The following is a 21,409-nucleotide window of genomic DNA, read 5'->3' as shown; positions in this document are numbered from 1 at the left end:
GGAAATGGCACAAAAGCCAAGAGGAATACCTTGGTAAAAGCTCCAAGCCCTCCAGTGACCGATTTGGGGCTCTGCACCTTGGAGTGACTCCCAATGGGACAAAGAGGTGGCATGGTGGCAAACAGAGAATCCTCCTGCTGCAAATACAAGCACATGGCACAAAATGTCCAAAACAATAAATAAAACATGCGATAAAGAGTAGCACAGACCATCTGGGCAGGCCAGGCAAATAAGACATTTCCAAAATCAGTCAACACTTACATAAAAGGAGACCAACATACTTAATACAACCTACAAAGCATATTTAGTTTGAAAAGTTGTATCTCCAGCACCAGTAAGTATAAAATTACAGCTTTTCCACCAACCTGAAGACATAAATCAAAATGCACTTTTGTTTACGGAGCTGTTTTTTACATATATATATAACTTGAAAATATATTAAGTTTTTAACTTTGCCCTGAAAATACAGAATTAAACTATTGCTAATGGCACTTGCCTACTTCAACTCATTACAAACTTTTCAGAAAGAACTTGCTCCAAATCAATGAAAAATAAAGATTAATGAATGTTTCTCAACATAACTGAAATCCATCTGAGCAGACAGGCTCCTCAAAATGGAACATCTAGCTGCATGCCTGACACTTAAAATGCTACCCCAAATAATTGTTTCAGACAGCCATCTTCAACACTGTTTCCTAAAAGACACCGGAAGCATCTCAGCTCCAAATGTAAAGTGATCTACCCTCTGCAGGCTGACTGGCAAGCCTCCTCCCCAGCATATCCTGCATTACTATTCTTGTGACTTTGAGACAGGGAAACGCTCCTGTTTTCAGCAGCACACCCACAAGCTGCTCTCAGAAGGAGCCTCACTGACACCACTTCCCTGGCAGAAATATCCTTCCTAGCACAGGATGTGAGAGAGATTTCATGCGAGAGTTCAGGCCTGTACCTTTTGAGCTTTGCAGATCAGAAGCATGAACTCTATTCATCACTGTTTGTTTATCCATTTGGTTACTCCACTGTTTACACAAACATTTTTCTAAATGCAGGCAGTTGCAAAACCACTACATGAGCTATTTTCAGGCTGCTAGGAGCAGCTGCTGTACAAAAATAACGAACAGAGTGAAGGTTTTGAGGTAGGCAGCTTTGGTTTAATCACATACTGTCACTAACAAAGAGAAAAGGATCAAAGTCAGCTACAGAGAGCTTTTCTGAATGGTAAGCCATTTCAGAGCCCTCCATTATTTCCTTCTAGAAAAGAGCAGTGCCTTTAACAGAGGTTGAGGCAAGTCTAATTAAAGCTGCGTGAAGTGACACTATCATCTTGTATAACCACCATGTACTCTCATGGCTCCATCTGTTAGACACAGCAAACCTTCCTATGAAATGACAGCCAAGAGAACTTGCCTGAAATGAGAATTTATAATACTGAAAAGCTCTATTTGATATGTAACTGGATTTTAAACGGGAAGTACGCACCTAATGAGAACATTACCTTGACAGCTGAGGTGACAAAGCTGCTCCCATGTGTCTTTGATACAGGAGATGCAGTTCCATGAGAGGCCTGACAAACACTGCTCAGTTTGCTGGTTGGGCTCCCTGTGTACCAGGAAACAAAGCAGATGTTGGTGAGGGCCAGGGTGCAGTGACACTCAGCACATGAAACCTATTCTAACACAGAACGTGGCTTTTCATTTCATGTATTCTCCATGAGGTACATCAGTGGGAGCTGGCATGGGCACAAAACAAATCCACCACTGAATTTCCACCTGCCCCAGGACTTCTCCATCCAGAGCTCTGTTTGCTGCATGCAAATGGTCAGGCACTTTCGTGGGTGGCTAAAGATAGTGTCTACAGGTGCCAACATGTAAAATTAGGGCAGTAATCTGCCAGTCAGAAGTTGCTGCTGCAAATATAATGTCCTCTACCACCCTCTGAACCTACAGTAGCCTCAGACACTGGCATAGGGGAGGCTCAGAGGAAGCTGGTGTGGAAAGGAAAAGGAAAGCAAAAGAAGGAGTGAGACAAAGTGAGGAATAACATGAGGAAGAGACAGAGTGAGTAGGGTAAAGGAAGAAACAAAAGTCAGGATCGAAGACATAGGGTCCTTTGTCTGTAGAAGATTCCTCTTACAAAATTAACATAGATGTGCCACAGCACTCTCCTGACCTCTGGGATGGATGGAGGTTGTGTTATACTTACCCTGCATTATTAGTGTGTACACAACACTTTGCTGCTCAGCAGAGGTTTTGTTACTGCTGCTGGTTTGGCTTGTTACTTTCACTTGTTCAAGAGATGCCAAAGCCAGGAATGATACACACGAAAACACAGTAACAGTTTTTCATACAGTTGTACTACAATCTGCACTTAAATACAAAAGTAAATAAGCAACCATTTCTAAAAACTTATGTACTTTGGAAATGCTGGCTTCCACAGAGCATATGATCTGCAGTCTTACCTAAACCACCCGAGTGACTTTGTCTGTAGTATCACATTGCACTCAATCCCACATGGCTGCTCTGCCAAAAAGCCAGTTCCACATTCCCACTTGCTCCCTCATACAGGGCCTGGTGATGAGGCTATCTGAACACAAAGCTCCACTTGGAGAGAGGAGGGTATTAATTTTCTGCTCTGCCAGTGACCTGATTTGACTCGTGCAGGATATAGAGAAAGCACCAGGAGTGTAGGGGAGGGAGAGGCAGCAGGCAGTTTCTTCAAGGCCAGCCTGCATTTAAATCACACTAATGTGGTTGGAAACTGCATCTTGAATGGTATGAAGACTTGTATGTCCAAACTATCTAGTGCACCTACTAAAATCCTACCCTCCATGTACGGAGCTCTACTACAAGAACACAAACCATGACAAACCACATGGGCAGAGTACAGAATCAGGCTGGAGGTAACATAAGGACAGCATAGAAAAAAGGCAGAAAACCCCCAACTAACCCATCCTGTTGGAGAAACAGCTGGAGTGTTAACAAAAAAAACCCAAAACACTTACAAAATACAGCTTTGACTATACTCCCCCTACCAATTCCCTCTGTGATTAAGTAAAAATAAACACGACAGCTGTGTTCCCTCAGAGGAACTGTCAGTAAGTGCAGATTTTTCATGCCCAGCAAATCATTGGTGCTACACGGATGCTGCAGTTCACAACATGGCTCTGAGCATCCTTCTGAGATGCTGGCAAGCACACACACACACAAACAAGTGTGCATTTAAACAGACAGTGTTCTTGGCCACAAATTACAACTAATAAGTGACTTCTGAGTGACCTCTCCTCCAGCTCCAACACAAATATTACCAATTGACTTCCATACCCATCACCTATCTCCTGTATTTCAGTCCCACCCCTGGCTTATGTCACCACTGAAGCACCAAGGGAAACCAGTTAAAGGAATCCAAAGTGGCTGGAATTGGACCAACTAGAAGTTGAGTGCAGTAACAAAAACCAGCATGGCTCTTCTCCTGGTAACCTGGTTCTATGCCTTTCAACACATGTAGAGCCCTGTGCACTGGGACCCAAGACTGATCAGCAGGTCACTCACTGCAAGCTCTCCATGAGTTTTGCCCACATCCATGATACAGTTCTCACCCAAACACCTCTCTGCACCACACTCTACATTACTTTTTCCCCTTCTCCTTCTGCTTGCAAAGAACAGGCTCTCTTTGAAGAGGTTTCAGTGAATTCCGCTTGGCCTTACCACGTGCTGCTTCCTAAAGCAAGTTATGTTAAGGTCTGAGATACCCTTAACCATGTTACACAAGCCAGTTGTGCAAACCATAAATACCTCCCCTTTTTCTTCATCGAGTACTTTTCCATCTTCACCAGCCAAAATACTTTTGTTATACTAATAATTTTAAAGGAATGATAAACTTGAATGGGTAAGACTAAGCCACTGCCTTCTGTGATCACACTACACACCTGTGCTTGTGGCTGCTGCTCCAACCATCTGTCCAGGCTTGTCCACAATAATATACGGATTATTAATGACTGAACTAGCAGAGCCTTGCTTCATGTGCACCGGAGTGGAGGTTGGGGTACGAGGTAGCGGAGATGGACTAGGGGTCGATATTGGAGAACCTTAAGAAAAAAAGTCCAATGCTTCTATCTTGTAAATGTTGTAAGAACATAAAACATACAGCAAAAGCAGTACTTTTAAAAATGGGTTAAAGAAGGAACAGTTCTTGAGGATGCATTCCGCAGCCTGAGTGAGATCACAGGACTTGGAGAAGGAAAGAGGAAACAGAAGGAAAGGAAAAGGCACATAAAGCATGATGTCTTATACCTACCCTGGACATTCTCTGCCTACCAGGACAAGCAGGGTTCAAAGGGACTTTGAGAAGCCACCTGAACCCCTGAGGGATGTTACCTAAATCATTCTCACTGCCAAGACCACTCCACCCAAGGAGATGAAGGAAGAGAGCTGAGAGCTGAGCTCCTTGGATAGGTGCTCTCTGTCCCCTGTGAAGCCCATGGTACAGGCATGCAGAGACAGGAACCAAGCAGTGGGTGAGACACAGCAGCTACCAGACATCCATGACAGATGTCTTCTCTCTTCACTGCTCTCACTACAGCAGAAGCCCTTGAAAGCAAACTGTAAAATGTGCAACTTCTGGGTAATAGGAGCAAGAGAAAGAAAAAACAGAGAAGAAAAAAGCTGGATGAGAAGGTTAACAAGAAACGCAGAGAAAAGGACAGGCAAGGAAGTGATCACAGGCAAGACAGGGCAGCAAGCATGCTAAGCTCCAACTGCCTGTTAATCTGCTTTCTTGGCAGTGATTGACCAATTAAAATGGAACATAAATGCTGATCAGATAAAATCCCCATGTCCTATAAACTGCTTTTGAAATCTGAAAGAGGTGATGCTTCTCAGCAGACAGCAAAACCCTTGGAAAAATATTTAGCAGGGAAACATTTAAATAGCAAAGCTCAACAGAGAATAGTCCAAGGGTTTTAAGAAAGACAGGATGGCCCCTATAATTCTTGCTTTATGGGACGCCTTGGGAAAAGAAAATCAAAAGAAGAGCTTATTAAGAAAGAAGAAAGCACTTGGCAGAGATTCATATGTATATCAGCCTGAGTACAGTTTCAAGATGTCAAGGAACAATATTGAAATATAATAAAAAACCACAACAAACCAGACACACTTGAGGGAAAATATCTGGGAGCAGATAATCAGAAATCACACACACTGATAGCTGGTGTTTCATCCTCTCTACCCTGAACACCAGAAAATGAAGGGATGTAACAGGTCATCTTTCAGCTTTACAACACGTGATACGGTGAGCTGCACATTTGAACTTTCTGATGTAAAACATCATCCAGTGGATGGCATCATGCCCAGGCAGGAAAGGGACTATAAGCGAAATGAGTACACAGCACCTTGACCATGTTTGGTTCAGAAGCTGTCAAAAGAGAATCACATTGCTCACTGCAGTCAGCTGACAATTTAATCCAACAGAGGGTGGACTTTTGGAAGAGGAAGACCAAAGCTGTTCCATCTGAGGAGATATCGCAAGTACAAGAGGGATCATTTGAGGCATTGATCTCTTAATTGAGAATTATCTGCCCAGTAATCAGAAACTTTTCTTCTTAATCCATCCTAGCTGCCTGAAAGTGGGAGGGAGAAGAATGACTTCTTTCCACATACAACTACCCACAAGGGAGATGTGGGCAGCAGTCCAGCTAAAGACTTTTTCATACTTAAAAGCATTCAAGAGCAGGGAGAGAACAGCTCTTGTCCTGCTTTTGATCTGATGTGAAGCATTTCACACTTGTATTTTTTTTTCCTTGAACATTAAGAAGTGTGTTTAGCTCCTTATGCTAGAGTATCTGACTGCCTGATGTTCGAACACTGGCAGGAACTCAGGGAAAGGACACAAAACAAGTCCAACTGGTTCACTCTCTTGTTTTCCAGGGTGAAGCACTGGGATAATTAAACTAACATTCACCTGATACAATCTTGCAACTCATGGTGATAGGCTGGAAGGACTTTCCTGGTGACTCTGCAGGGCTTGGACTCTGACCTTGAGGCACTATTTTACAGCTAGCTGCAATGGGTTGAAAGGCTGAATTTCCATGAGAGCCAAAGGCAACTTTCTGTGTGGCTAACTTGGTGGGAGTCCGTTCTATCGAAGATGGCAGGGAATAAAACGTGGCATGTCTTTCGGTTTCAGCATTCCCAGGGAATCCTGATTAAAACAGGGAAAAGAAGAGAAATAGTTCTTAGGCTGAGACATCTAATTCCTTACTGTGCTTCTCTACACAAAAAAAAACTCAGCTACGACAAACACACTTTTGAAGGAAGGAAGGAAAGAAGGAAGGAAAAGCAACTGGTGAGCAGTGCTGAACAGGGAGAAAGTGGGATAGGGGGTTCCTCCTGCACAAGCCTGTTGGATTTGTCTCTGAACAGAATAATAAAATGCTACTGGGCACAGCCTACCGAGCTGTGGCAGGGATCAGCCACTTCTTACACATTTTCTTGGAACAACTCCTCTTCCATCAATCAAAAGCTGCGGGTAGCCTCAAGTGTCCTCAGTTAGGACACCAGACTAAGGCTCAATATCCTTCACAGAGAACCTCAAAGTGCATTTTTTGGAGTAAGACCACAAGGAGACCACCTACTACTTCTTGACCTGAATTAAGGAATCTACCTTATCTGATGTAGAAGGAGCTCAATTAACCTGGAGCTGATGAGAGAAGTCACTGCCTGCCAGTGTAAGAAAGAGCAAGTTTATTTCCTTCCTGTCAGCTGTAGCACTGCTTACCTAAAGGTGCTGCATATTTTCCTGTTCAAATAAAAAAGCCTGTACATTTACAATTTGGTTACATTTACAATTTGGTTCTCCTTTTCTGGCCACTAGAAAACACCACATTTGAATAGTGGACAGACGCTCTTGTTGAGCCAGGACACCAGACACAGCACCACAGCACTCACCAGGAAGTGCCCCATGCAAGGTACCAGCTTAAAGCCATTCCCTCAACACAGGAGTATGAGGATAAACCAAGAAAGGCATCAGACAATGTTGCATACAACTGTATTCCGAAATAAAAAGTTGCTATTTAGAGCAAGTTTTCACACTAAAATGTACAAACCATAAAAGACACCCTTGCTTCTCAGCCCGGTTAACCACAGTCTGTCATGTAAGCCTTGACACCACATATTTCAGAAAATAAAGCTAAATGCTAACAGAGGCACAGATTTTCCTACTTCACACAAGCTAAAAATCTTAACAGGGTGGCCAAGGGGCCAGCACCAGCTTGTTTCAGGAAATTCAAATGATCCCACGGCACCAACTGCTGCATTTCCTGTTCCTACAGGGGGAGGTGGGAATAAGACCATGACACGAACTGATGCCATTCCACACACAAACATACACTATGTCTTTTTCATTCTCTACACACAGCTAGCTAGGTAGTAATTTTTGTTCCACCACAGTCAACTCACATTTGACACCCGTGTATATAACTGAACACATCACTAGACCAATTCCTTAAATGTATGGAGAGTCCCCAAAACATCCAGAAACCTAAAACACCCTCTGCCAAGAACAAAACTACAAGTGCTACTCAACAACCTGTTTTCCAACTGCACCTGCTGCACTCAGCTCCATATTCACTACATTTAGCAAAACAAAACCTGCTCAACAAACTCCAGATTATAAATAAAAACAAACCCAAAGTCCAAATAAAACATAACAACTTCTGAATTACATTTCAGAGTACACTGAGGAAAACGACCATCCAGGGTGAGCAAGGAGCAGGTAGCACAACAGCAATGAAAAGGAGGTATCTAGGAGAGCTGAAGATTCAAGACCTCAAATTTCACCAGCACCCATTCGCTTTACCTTTGTCCACAGAAGCATCTGGGCTGGAGTCCCTCAACTGTTTAATTGGAGAAGAAGCTGTCACTGGTGCTGGGATACTCAGTGGCAGAGGTAAAGATGTAGGAACATCAGACAGGTCAGATTCTGAAGACTGGGAAAAGAGATACTCCTCGCCAAGGGAATGCCTATGCAGCTCCACATCCACTACCTTCCATTAGTATGAGAAAGGACAACATCAGTATTTGGTAGCAAGGCAAAAAGTGAAAACAACTATGTCTTTTCTTATTATTTAATGTCTAGAAACCTCTCTAGGTCCTCCCCACATCTGTGCATAACATTTCCATTCGTTTCAGGGAGACTTTCCAGAGGTCTAGCAGCATCTCAGCTAAGAGAGAAATCTCGCAACATTTAACCCCCCTGGTAAAAAAAGCCAAATCTCTCAGTCTGTGGGGAAATCAGAATAGTGAACACTGGAAGGAATACAGAGCACAACTCCAAGCACCCACTAAGAAAGGGACTGCATATTCCCTTAGGGACAGGCACAAAACTGTAGCTTGCCTCTTCTGCCTTTTTTGATAAGGCCTTGAGAAGCACATCACATTATCTGCTCTTCAAAAGTGTTCTTTAATCACAGTAGACATTTCATATTAATATTTCCTCCACAGACTGAAAAGCTGAAGTAATGCAATTTCACCATAAAAAATTCCATTTGCACCATACAGTACAGTAAGAGGAAAATAATTTTAAAAACCTTTAGAGATACAGCAAACTATGAGTTATTAATTATTTTAACTTTTAGCAGTGCATTTCCCATTAAGATAATTAATTTTGAAAAATGTAGACACTTAGAAATACTTAATATACTGCAGAATTTCAGCAGGATATTTGGGTGATCCCTTTTAACTTAAATTCTTCATGTATGAGATCTGCAGCACATCAGAATGCAAATCAAGACATTTTGTACCAGAAGCTCCACAAATAAATAAAATTAAAACTGTAGTACAACTTCTTTATGAAAGAAGAGCTAGAAATAGTCTCACCTGAACCACAAAAGGGGAAAAAACGACTGTTGCCATGAATAGTGACAAGGTTTCATGGTAATTTCATGCAAGAAAAGACAAAATATACATTCCAGAAACTGTGAAATCAAATGGGTCTGACCCTGCTTAGATCCATCGATCTTTTTCTTTCTACATATCCCTAAGGGAATCAAAGTACAACATCCATCCCATAACTCGCTGACTCACCGTTTCTGCACCAAGTGTCTGCAGGCCTGTGTAGGTCCTGTCCAGCTGGGTAAAACAACACAATATATTTATGTTAACCAGGCAAAGCAATATATTAGCTAGAATTTACATTACAATTTGTTTGAAAGGAGTTGAAACTAGGTAAGTTGAGCAGTGACACATAGTTCTTTGAGGTCACAGAATCAGAAAGTCCCCTCTCTTTTGCACAAAAGCCAACAATGACCCACGGCTCACACTGAAGCAGAAAGGAGCAAAAAAGCTGAGGTAAATGAGATTGTTAGGGAAATACTATTTCAGTCTAAGAGGAGTCTTTGACAAATATCCTTTTTATTCTTGATGTCAACATAAGGAAGTACTGAGAAAAAACTCAGAGATTAAAACTGACCAGCAGAGACACTATGTTTACGCTATAATTTTTTATTAAGTAACTGTTCACACTGAGCATCAGTTGATAAGGAGGAAGAAAATCCCAGAGACACCTACTAACGTAGCTATAGAGAGAAGTGGGTTTGACAGGCTCATGGTGCCCCAGAGTTTCAGGCCAGACAGGCCACAGCCAGAGAGGAGGGTGCAGCTCACTCCTGTCACCTCACAGCAGTCACAGGCTCAGCACACGAACAGCTGAGTTTTGGTGCTTTGAGTTTTTGAGTGCCACAGACTGGTTCAGGTTTCTTCTGTAGGCTGGGCTTCCTTCACTGCACAACATCCATCATACTGTTATCAATTACTGCCCAAGTTATCTCTCTCCAAATATATTTTACTTATCAACTGCATTAAATTACCCTAAATTCCAGGGGAACATTTCTCACCTTCTCCCCTGTCTATATTCGAGATTGCAATGAGGTATTTACATTAGCATGAAATTAATTAATGCAGGTAGAGCTTAAATAAAATTTATCATACTGCTCAAAGAAACAGGAAACTAAGCCAGCTCAGGACTTAATTCCACCAATGCTAGGGACTACTAATTAGAAGGAAAACAAGAGCAATGGCCTCATTTTCTAGGACTGCTACATATTATAAATCCTATGGAGTGTGACAGGACAGGTGAATGAGTTGAAAAAAAAAGCAAAAGGAACAAGGAACTAACTGTGAATCTCAGCCTCTCCTTGCCCACTCTAACAACAGATGCAACCTCCAGCTGAGATGTACAAATGCTGAAGGAACAGAACACATCCAGCAATCACTTCACCAATAAAAAGACAGCCCAGCAGTACCCTGTCAAGTTAAAGCACGATAAAAGTCTCACACTGTAACAGGTAAATGCTTTGCTGCTCAGAGCAGAATCAGTTCCAGCTCCTGCAAGGCTGTGTTCCTTCACTACTGCATGGATTCCAATATAGCCAAGGTAAGAGGCTTTCCTGGGTCTTTTTCGATTCTCCAACTCAACCATTCATCTGCAAATAACCAGTAGGACATACACACAACATAGAGGCAGAAGCACCAACACAAGAGGATCCTCTTCTAGGTGATGCAGGGAAGCTTATTTCATTGTCTTTCTCTCAAATATTTTGTTCAAATACCTTCAAATTGTGTATGATATCGATCCTCTTGTTCTGGCTATCTTTGAAGTGTATCTGGACTCTGACAGGAAATTCTCCCCAGCCTCTTCTGGTCAGGTGGAAAGGAGGTTCTCTGGAAACAAATGGTGATTCGCATTCTGGATGCAGAAGTGGTGTAGCTTTCACCTTCCACATTTTCAGAAAGCCAAAGATTGCATTTCTAGCTGACAACTAAAGCTATCTTCAGGCCTGCTGTTCACCAAAAAGAAAATGCAATCACAGAAATGAAGGGTCTACCTTCTTGCTACTAGATAGGGAATAGCAGAAAGTGATTGCAAAATGTTGCATTGAAAACTCACCTTGCAGTTGTGTTCTAGGAGCTGACTTGGGTTTTTTTGAAACAAAGGTTTTTCACTTGGCATTACACAGCCTTTTTTCTTTTTTCCAAAGACACTTTGGATAAATATTTGGGAGAGGGCTAAAATTTCTTGCCCAAATTCACCTGTATCATTAAAACTATGTACAAAACAGCTTTCTAAGACTGCTCGTTCTATTACACACTGGAATGGATGGGAGGTAGAAAACACCTCTTTCAGCAAGAGAAGTCTAACCTGCAGAGCAGAAAGTGTAACGAATACAGGAGACAGACAAACTAGCACAAATAACATGAAATGCAATCAGAAAATAATTTTTCTCAGTAGGAAGTAAAAAACCTCAAAACTGTTTGGTATGTTTGCTACATAAAAGTGAATTTATTCTTGCTATTATTTAGGAGCAAGTCAAGCCAAGCCGACAGACATGGAATATTTAGCTAGGAAAAGAAGTTGATAACTTTCTAAGAAACCTGGCCCTTAGAGCCTGAGAAGCATAAAGACTGGAATAACTCCTTATTACCTCACTTCTACCAGGTCATTAGGTTTGTAACTGGGATGGAGGAAGAACCAAACTTTCTTGACAAAATGATTGATGCTAGGTTCTCTCCGAGAGCCTCGGACATACACCATCCATTTATGGGTTGACTGATCATTTTCTTCTCTCTTGTCAGGGGGAATGTACCTGGCAAAGAAATGAAAAAACAAAACAAGGTAAAAATCCCAAATTGTTAAATACCACAAAAAGTATTTTGAGAAAGATTAGTAAAAAGCACTGAGGATGGTAAAATTCCTATATGAACCCTGCCTCCCGTACAGTTCTACTCATTATTACTTACCCTGACAAATCATCCAGAAACAGATACAGGTCCCATAATCTACTCTATGCTTCTACAATATTTTCTCTCTTTTTTAGTGGATAACTCTCATAGGAAATTCATCCATTTAAACATTTGGCTCTTAATTAGGGAGACTTAATTTTAACATTCTACCACTGTCAAATCCCTTTCCCCATCTTATTCTCAGAAATCAGGAAAGAAAACCACACCAAAACACAACCTCAGCAACTCTGCTACCATAAATAAAAATAACAATTCCTCTTATAAATGTTTAAGAAACTTCATAGTCAATACTTGGTACTGGCTCCAGGCTTGGACTCAGCAAATGCTTGATGCTTTCTATGCAAGAGGAAAACACTGACTTGAGTAGTGCAGGGGCCAAGACTTGAAACCTGGACTTGTCCACAGTTTCCTAAAATAAATGCCTTTCTTCACAATCTCCTCAAAGTTAAAAAGTTATGTGCATTTACCTGCCTTAAAACTTGGGAAAATAATTATAAATAAAAATTGTATTAATTTCTTCAGACTATGCTGGACCTTCAAAGTTTTCCTCATTCTAGTGGTTTGTTGTTTGTTTAAAAAAAACCCTTTGCCCCTACGGACACATGGAATTAGCCACTAGGACAACTTGCTTTCCCAAATTTTCATGGAAAAACTTGGGACTTCTAACTGTTCAGAAAAGGCTGAAGGACTCCCCTTGAGAGAAACACATCTTAAAACCTCCATATATATACAGAAATCAAACAACTACTACAACACAAAGGAACTCAAGTAGACACTTCAGGAGGGCAGCCCTGAGTACAGAGATTACTCAAGGGCTATGCCTCATACTGTGACTGCCTAGCAATTTTATCTCCTAATTTTAACCTCATATTCAATTTAAACCTGAAACAAAGGATCATTCCCCAGACTCTGGATACTAACTTGGAGACGTTGCCAACCACAATCGTTTTCTTCACATAAAGCCGTGAAGTTTCATCGCTTGACAGTCCAGCACTTCGTTGTCCTGCTTTCTGAGAGCTTGAAACACCTGAACTGTCCTGAGGGTGTGGGAAGAAAAAGGCAAACAAAAAAACGTTCCCCTTAAACATCATCTTGTTTGGTGCTAGAAAAGTAAGGTGGTGTTAAAAAAAAGTAAATCTGCACAGTTAAATGAGGGGCCAACAATGAATCATCTCTAAAAATACTTAAATTGCTTTCTAGGCACCTTTAAGTAGCTCAAGCATGCAACAATTTCATCCTCCCCAGCCAAGTGCACACTGCATGGCTTAACTGAGCACACATTATGTGACATACCATGGATCTGAGCCATGCTTTCAGCTTGGGTTTCAGAAGCACTGACACTGCACTATCTGAAAAAACTCTAGCACAGCTAGAGTAGAACCATGGTGGTCCCTAATCGGAAACAAAGGTCAATCTCCCACGAGTGGCTTCTGAAAACCTAAATATTTCTCATTCCTAGTCTCTGCTGCTTTGAGGGACTCCAGTATTGCTTCGCAGTGAAGAACCAAGGCTGGGCTTGAGATAAGATTTCAACTCCAATTCGACATGGATAGCAGTCAGCCATACCACATCACTGACATGTAGATAAGCCTACAAACCCATTGCAGTACTTGGGCATGACAAATCAAGCCTAAGCAACTTTATAACACAGCCTCAGCTATTAAGTAGTGGCCAAGACTGCCTGGTGAAATGATTACACGATTGTCCACAGTGCCAGTGCAGACTGCCCTGTCATTGGCATAGGAATGAGGAGGGGTCTTTCTACCACTCTGTTGGATAAAGCAACTGTCCAGAGAATAAGGGACTGTCACCCTCTTGTGAACAATAGAGCTGGTGCTGCAGCTTCCCACAAGCAATACAAGTGCTCCATGACTGCCACAGTGCAAAACCAAGTTACACTGGCCTGGTGGTTTACAATATAGGTGTGTCCACATTTTATATTGTTTATCTGCCTTCTGCTACAGATCCCAGGCAGGGTTTTGACAAACTGCAGCCCTGTTATCAAGGGTGTCATGCTGCTCAGTGGAGGCAGAATCACTGCTTTCTGCCCCATGTTATTGTAACTTGTCCCGCTGCAGAATGCAGTCATATGCAACAAGACAAGCACAGCTGACAGAGGAAGCATTTCTGTAGCTGCACACAAGCCATACAGGGAATGTGTCCACGTCAAAAATAACCCAGAAAAAAGTATGGAGGAACAATGAAAGAACATCCTTTTAACCTACGTCAGTTTGGCTCAGTTAAGCAGTGATATTAGCACAACAGCAAGTAGTATCACCAAGAGAAAAACAACTCAAGCTGTGCATCCAGGCTCTACAGCTCACACTCCCAGGGTGAGCTCATCCCCTGCTGTCACTGTGTTTTCACCACAGACTGCTGAGGAGGCAAAACCCTAACCTCCAGTGGTTCAACCATTCCAAGCAATGCAGTCCCCATAGGCACCCAGGGCCAGGCAGCAGCATTACTTCTTAAAAGCACTGCTGGGAATAACACATCTTGCTCTTCTCTCCAGACTCTTCCCTTCCTGACCTGACTTTCATCTGGACAGCAAAACTCTTTGCTCAAGCAGTGAAACACCTCCTTCCCCAGAGGCCACCAACTGAGAGAGCAGCAGATTGCTGTGCTAACATGAACACCATCACTGATGCCTGGAGGACCTCTCTGTTGGGCAAGACTGAGTTAAGAGGAGTCACCCAAGTTATATACACTTTGGTTAGCCTTACAGCAAAACCAGGCTGAGAGGGAGGAAGCATGCAGTTGGAGAGAGGGAGAAACAGATCTTCAGCAAGGTGGGTGTAAACTTGAAGAGCTCCTGGTGCCAGCACTGAGTCCAGACAGAGCACACACCTCTGACAACTTGATCACCACCTGAGTTTTACTTTACCCGGCCAGTATTTCTGCTCTGTCTCTGGTCCAGGCTGTTCATCAGCCGCTCATCTGCATCCAAGCTGCCATTGTCTTTGTCCAGCAGGAAGTCATTGTGCTGAGAGAGCGAGTCGCTCTCGGAGTGGTTGGCAGATGGAGTGTCCGATCCCTGGTTAGCTGGAGATGAGGATCTAGAGGGCGATTCCAAGAATTTCTTGATTGAAGGGTGATTAACAATCGTTGCATCACATGACCTGGTCCCCTGCAACAAAGAGGTCAAGCAGATCTGGTCACTGTTTCCCTGCAGCCCATATAAAAACAAAGCTGCACCAGAAGAGAAAAAGTCAACATACAAAGAAAGAGCAAATATTTAATCAGCTGCCCTGCAAGAAAAGCACAGCCCACAAAAGATAAAAGCTAAAAAACATTCTACAGAAACTAAATCCCAAACTCAATCTGTTCCTTCAACTTTCTGATCTCAGAAACCCACCTGGTTTGGAAAGGAGGACTGCAGCCTATTCAAATACCTACAATGTTCCTTTGAAAATAACGTGTTCCCTTCCAGTGCAGACACCTTTTTCACCAGACACACAGAAAGGCTACAATTACCCAATTATTGCAGGCAAGCAGAGTATGTAAAAGCATCAGGCTCTTTAGTTTTGATCCTAACTGGCAGTCTGGTCAATGCCTCTGAGGCAAGCTACATGTATTAGCACTCTGTCTGCTCCCAAAGCTGAACAGAGGATAAAGAATAATGTGCTTACGCATGCTTGCAAACTTCTCTCAAAACAGATACCTTAGAGCTAATCTTAGATCCTCCTAAACCTGCAAGGGGGAGGACCAGGTTCAGGACTGTTTAAATCTCTTTTGCTTTTTTCATTACTCTGACATACGACTTTTTTTTTCCCTCCGTTTGCTTTTAACGTCAGAAGTAGCAAGAAAAACACCCATCACTCAAAGCAAGTGTCCCTTGGCCACTTCTCCTCCCAGCCAGCAGTCCTCCCTGTCACCTTGATTTAATGATGAATCAAGTCAGCAGAGTGCTGATAGACAGGCTCACACCAGAGCTGCAGTGATAGCTCTTCTTGCAGGCAGTACCAGCAGAAAGAGGCTCTCTTCTTCCTGGAATCCCTTCACCCAGATCAGCCAGGCTGGCACAGTTATTCATGGGGAGGGGACCAGTCACAAAGGAAGACAAATCAAGACACTGATTCGGGATTTGTTCTTTGCAGGGATATTTTTAATCCACATAAATTCCCTGATTCCAAAGTCTGCCAAAGGAGAAGGTGGCATGGAGACAAACACCAGCACCACTGCAGAGCAGCAGAACTGCCCTTGAGAGGCAGCAGCAGGAGTGGAGTTGAACATCGTCCCACCTTGGACTGTAAAGGTTCATTTGAGAGCTTTCCTTCCAATTGCCCAGTAGTTACATGAGCAAAGCCATTACCAACTCTCCACTACCCACTTCAGAGAGTTACATCCACATATCCAACAGCAGGGAAGCACACAACATAACCAAAACCACCAAGAACTAAATCAAACCACCACCAAGCACCCCTTGTTTGGCTGGGTTTTTTTAACCTCCAGTCAAGTAAAATGGCCAACACCTTGTTCACTGATTTGTGGGAATATATAATAAACCATAATAACACAGAATCATAAGCCTAAAAACCCAGCAGCAATGGATTGAAGAACTGTTTATTAAAACAAGCTAGGAATTTGCAAATCATCTTCCTATAAGTTCTGAATTAAACTACAAAGATTCCCCTTCTACCAGCAGCAGAAACAAGAAAATCATTCACTGCTGAGTCAAACATACAATAACCACACATTTAAAATAGACAGCAAAGAAAACTGAAAACAGCAGCAATTTCAAAATAAAAAGAGAACTGATTCAGCCTGCATGCAAATTGGGCCTTTTAGAAAAAATTAAAAATGCAGTCGAAGATACAGCTACACCAGCCATAAGCTCATAAAAACTACAGGAAAAGTAAACAATGCAAGAATGCACCGGTAAGCTTTGTAAATTCTTTGAAATAATTACAACTGTTGTTATTTCTGGAAAGTGTGAAAATCAGCAAGGCAAAAACAAATACCCTGCATGGCAGAACACATAAAGAACAGGGGACAGGACACTTATTTCTGACACATGATGACATTGGATAAAAGTATTTCCAAAGATCAGAACCTAGCTCAGTTTCTTCAGCCACCTACATGAAAAACACAGCAGAAAGGGATCTCCAAGCCTCCCGTAATTACCATAACCTTTTTCAACTCCATTTGCTGAACTCAAGTTCAATGAGGAAAAAAATAAGCTGGGCCTTTTTGTTTTTACCCCACTCCAAGTCTTCTGAAAAATACTACAGGAAAATCAAGAGCAGTGTGAGCCATTGCTTGGAAAATAAATTCCCATGGGACTAGAGTAAAACCCAGGTTTTCAGCACCCACCTACAGCTTTCAAAAATCAGCTCAGATCTTTACTGGAAATGAGATCAACTTCCTGGATCGAAAATATGGCAACCAAAAACCTACACAGTAGTGAACTACCAGACAACTGTAAGTCTGCAAGAATCATGAACACCCTGCAATTGCCAGCCCATTAAGGTTAAACCAGAGTTTAACCAATAAAGTTTGTGGTTTTTTTAATCTCCTTGTGATTTTTTTATTCTGTGATATACCCCTGATTTACCCCCTGCTTTTCTGCTGCCATCAGGCTGTTCACTGAGCCATTAACCGACTGCCTGCCAGAATAAAGGCAGGATGGTTTCATGGCACTGCCCGAGCCTAAAGAAATCTTTATTTTATTTTTCCGTGAGAAGTTCCAAAATCCATCTGCTTCTACTGTCCTGTGAAATAGGAAAACATGTTCCCCACTTTTCAGGTCTTTACAAAGACAAGGTGTGCAGTGTGTGAGAAGCAAGGTGTTCTCATGCAAGAACTGAAGAAAAAAACAACAACAAACAAACAGTATTTCAGAAGCCAGAACCAAGGGCTGCTGAGTAACCTCTCAACTGCTCCTTAAAGACTCATTTCCTCTCCCATTGCCACCTGATCTGCATTTCATATTCCAGCATTTCAGAAAAATCACATCTCACAGCCAATAACCAGCAAACTACACATCTTCCTTTGTAAATATTCCCTGAAGTCTTATTATTCCCAAAGTAACTCTTACCTCTCCAGCTTTAAGGAGCCCAGCAGATGCATAGTAGTTAGCCACAATGCAGGCACGCAGCTTATCCATCATCCTTCTCGCTTCAATCAGGCGCTGCAAAGAGAAGAGGTAACTAAGAGTGACTGACAACCACTGCAGCAATCCCCCTGAGCCCTGATACATCAGGATCTTAGGTATTTTTAAGAACAAAACCTTTATACCTGATCTATAACTTCAATTTCATGTTCTTTACTCTTCATTTCGACGGCAAACTGCTCTTTTATAATTGTCTCAATCTTCTGCACAGCAACTTCTCGAGCTGTACAAGGCCACACATGGAAAATAAAAAAGGAAGTATTTATACTTCTATTACAAGGCTTTGTTTGCAAGCACAAAGATCAGAAATCATCATGGAGTGAGAAATGAAGGGGATAGTAAGTCCAGCACCCACAGAAAAAAGGGAAGGATCACTTTTCTGCAAAATAATCTGACTTAACAAAAACCACATGTGTCTTTAAAAGCTGGCTTATGTGGCTAGCTGTTTTTTTCCTGTTTAGGTCTGAGATGACAAATAACAGAAGAACAGGGCCAGGTTTGTTTAATTCTGTCTTGGTAAAGCTGTAAACAGCAAAAGGAAAACTCAAGATGTGCCACAGCCAAGTGTAGCTACCGCTGTGATTGTGCAGGAGTATGCTGGAACACCACGAACATTTTTCTACTCTCTCTGGCCTGATTCATATCCAGGAAATTTATACCACATCATGCAGCAATAATAAGGCAAACTAATACTTCATGTGTTCAGCACTGGGAGGGAGTGCAGCCTCCTCTGGAGTGCCTACAAGCCTTTTATTACCCACAAAGGAAACTACATTATTGAAAGCTGGTCTACCTCTTACAAAATCCTCTTCCAGCACAGCAGTAAAAAAAATGTCAGCCTTTCATCAGGAGTTTAATGACCTTGGTGGAAAGCACAGAGTTTAGTATTTCAAACTCTGTTAATGCCTTGTGGCAAATTAGTGTCTAAGAACTAAATTGGCATCTTGTTGTGTTTTTCTATAACATGTATAAACATAGGAAGAACAATTCTTTTTGCTCTACACCTACTGTAGATTTAATATTGCCCTTCCTTTAAGTCACCTCCATTGTATCAATGGGGTTCAAGCAAGGTCTGTTTTTATGAAGTTTGAAAATCAGCAATTGAACTTCTAGAAGAAAGCCTGGAAAACGTCCTCCAGTGTGTCAGAAGTACAGTGACCCCATTACAAAGCAGATGAGACAAATAGTCTGGCTTCCTCTGAAAAAAATCTCACTTTGTTTCTATGTGGAATAGGAGAGCACAGCACCAAGACTTTGTTTTGAGCTCCAGGGGAAGTGTTTCTTTTACTGAAGAGTACATAATGTTTCTAATCTGCCAACAGAAAGAGTAAAGAAATCAAAAGCAAGTCAAAACTTAGCTGATATGTCTCCAGCTAGCATATGTAATTTTACTGTCTGGTCAGGCACCTACCGCAGGAGTAAGGCAATTGATGCTTCTATATGCAACAGGGATATCCCTAAATATTTCTGCTTATATCCAGATAACTGTGTGTCTATATATTCTAGGACCAGAAAAGTTCAAGCCTATATGAGAAGAGAATTATGGTTGAATCTGTACAAGTAATGCAAAATTAAAATACAGAGGGATATAATTTTCCTCAAACTACCAACACCACACCTAGGAAATTCACATATAGGGCTACACTTTAAAAAAACCTAAATAGATTAAGGTGTGGGAGATACAGTTCAGACTGGGACATCTGCATCTCTTTCCAAGACTGATTGACCAGCATTATGACAATTAAAACACCTTGGGATTTGTGGTTGCATTACAGAGGCTTTTAAGAGTACTTTGTTTTCATATTTTTCCCAGCTTAGCATCAACCACAGTTCCTAATTAAGATGCTAGTGAAATCTGTGTACTTAAAGAATTCTTGTATCAAAAGATGGAGATCTTCCATAATAGGAAGAAAGCAAATTCGGAGGTATCACACGAACAGAAAGTTCACGTTGGCAAGGACAGTCTTCCAAAACCCTGACTTTGTCTGTTAACTAGATGCTTCAGAAGAGGATTAAAAAATTCATCTGCAGTGTCCTGGGGACTCCACAGCCAAGGGTGGGACTTCTGGCAGCCAGGCAGGCCAAGCCAGCTGGCCACAGCCAGCTCCAGCACAGCTCCAGGGTCAGCCCCCAACTGATGTGGCAAACAAGACCTGCCCAGCAACACATGCAACTCAAGAGTTCGGCCTCCTCAGAACTGTCCAGCTGGATACTGCTCTCCAAAACATCACCCACGAAGCTGTCATCAGTCCCTCTCCAACTGGCAGCTCCAGCATCCTGCCTCTGTTCCTGATCTTCTTCAGACCCCAAGGCCAGCTTTGGTTTTCTCATCTCCCTGTTTGTCAGCTCCTCCCATCGCAATCCTCTCACTAGAGAGATGCAAAAATCATGAGCCTACTCCCTGTCCCAGGGGCAAAAAGCTCTATTCTCATTTGCCAGAGACAACTGTAACCTGTGCCAGGCACCCTGCCAACAGACTGGTTCCCAAAACAAGCATACTCAAGCGTGCCAAATGCAAACCTACTCATCCAGCTACTCTCTCCACTCCTTTACCCATCTTTCCTTCAATTTGGTATCTGCTCCTCCTCCTTCCTTGCATATGTCAAAGCCCCTTCCTTCTCCCTGACTTACCCTTCCACACTGCTCCATTTCACTTTATCTGCCTGCTCCTGCAAGTATTCACTATCTTCCACATGCCAGCCTACCTACTGCAGGGTCGTGGATTTCTCCCCTTCCCTGCCCCCCGTGCTGTACTGTGAACTGTATCCCCCAAAATGTAAACAAAGGGCCAATCTTTTGGGATGCAGACTTCAACTGCCAAACAGATGCACAGGTTGGAGTACTGCATGGGCAACTGATGGGAGGATGCACTGGCAAATGCTTCAGCAAGCACCAGGAGCCAAAGTACACAGCTGGGACCCTGGAGAGCACGTGTTCTAGCTGCTATCATGCACTGAAGTCTGCAGCAACCTCACACCATCCTTACCATTCAGCTAGCAGACAGGAATGGCTCCATGGCAGACAATCACATCTTCATTTGGCTATACAGAGGTATCACTAGCTCCCTTGCTCAATTCCTGCCCTTTGACCTCTCAGCTCATACCCCAGCTCTTCCCTGACCTGCCTGCAGACAGCATGCACATCCACCGCATTTCTACCTCCTCCCAGGAGATCCCTACAGCCCACCTGACTGTTCGGCTGCTTTGTGACGCTTGCTGGGATGTGTGATGGTGATCTCCTCATAGTCGGGGTCCTTCTCTGCAATCACTCTCTTGATCCCAGACATCTTCTGTTACTGTACTGAGAGGAAAAATAAAAGCATCAATGTCACCCCACAGTGATCTGGGCAGGCTTCAGCCGCTCCCCATGGGGAGCCCTGCGGTGCAGCTCCCAAAAGAGCCGGGACACCTCCCTCCCTGCTTGCTACAGACTAACCCACAGCTGCAAAGCTGCCTTCTCTGCAATCACTCTCTTGATCCCAGACATCTTCTGTTACTGTACTGAG

At 42.6% G+C, this 21,409-nt stretch overlaps 1 protein-coding gene across 1 annotated transcript in view; it reads right to left on the bottom strand.

The window, feature by feature from the left end:
- The window catches only part of YEATS2 (YEATS domain containing 2), a 43,483-nt gene extending 22,293 nt beyond the window's left edge, over window positions 1–21,190 (bottom strand). Inside the window, exons 1-13 of the mRNA XM_009996737.1 lie at window positions 21,091–21,190; window positions 18,030–18,127; window positions 17,830–17,922; window positions 14,677–14,919; window positions 12,714–12,829; window positions 11,474–11,635; window positions 10,601–10,712; window positions 9,078–9,122; window positions 7,852–8,038; window positions 5,956–6,195; window positions 3,926–4,084; window positions 1,496–1,599; window positions 30–137 (exon numbers count right to left, since the gene is read on the bottom strand). Coding sequence (XP_009995039.1) covers window positions 30–137; window positions 1,496–1,599; window positions 3,926–4,084; window positions 5,956–6,195; window positions 7,852–8,038; window positions 9,078–9,122; window positions 10,601–10,712; window positions 11,474–11,635; window positions 12,714–12,829; window positions 14,677–14,919; window positions 17,830–17,922; window positions 18,030–18,127; window positions 21,091–21,190 — 1,767 coding nt within the window. The remainder of the gene's footprint in view (window positions 1–29; window positions 138–1,495; window positions 1,600–3,925; window positions 4,085–5,955; window positions 6,196–7,851; window positions 8,039–9,077; window positions 9,123–10,600; window positions 10,713–11,473; window positions 11,636–12,713; window positions 12,830–14,676; window positions 14,920–17,829; window positions 17,923–18,029; window positions 18,128–21,090) is intronic.
- Between the last annotated feature and the right edge of the window lie 219 nt (window positions 21,191–21,409).

The sequence above is a fragment of the Chaetura pelagica genome, unplaced genomic scaffold (genome assembly GCF_000747805.2).
Source record: "Chaetura pelagica isolate M959 unplaced genomic scaffold, ChaPel_1.0 scaffold264, whole genome shotgun sequence".
Classification (NCBI taxonomy): Eukaryota; Metazoa; Chordata; class Aves; order Apodiformes; family Apodidae; genus Chaetura; species Chaetura pelagica.
The sequence above is the reverse complement of the archived record's forward strand: the minus strand, read 5'-3'. Positions and strand labels throughout refer to the sequence as shown.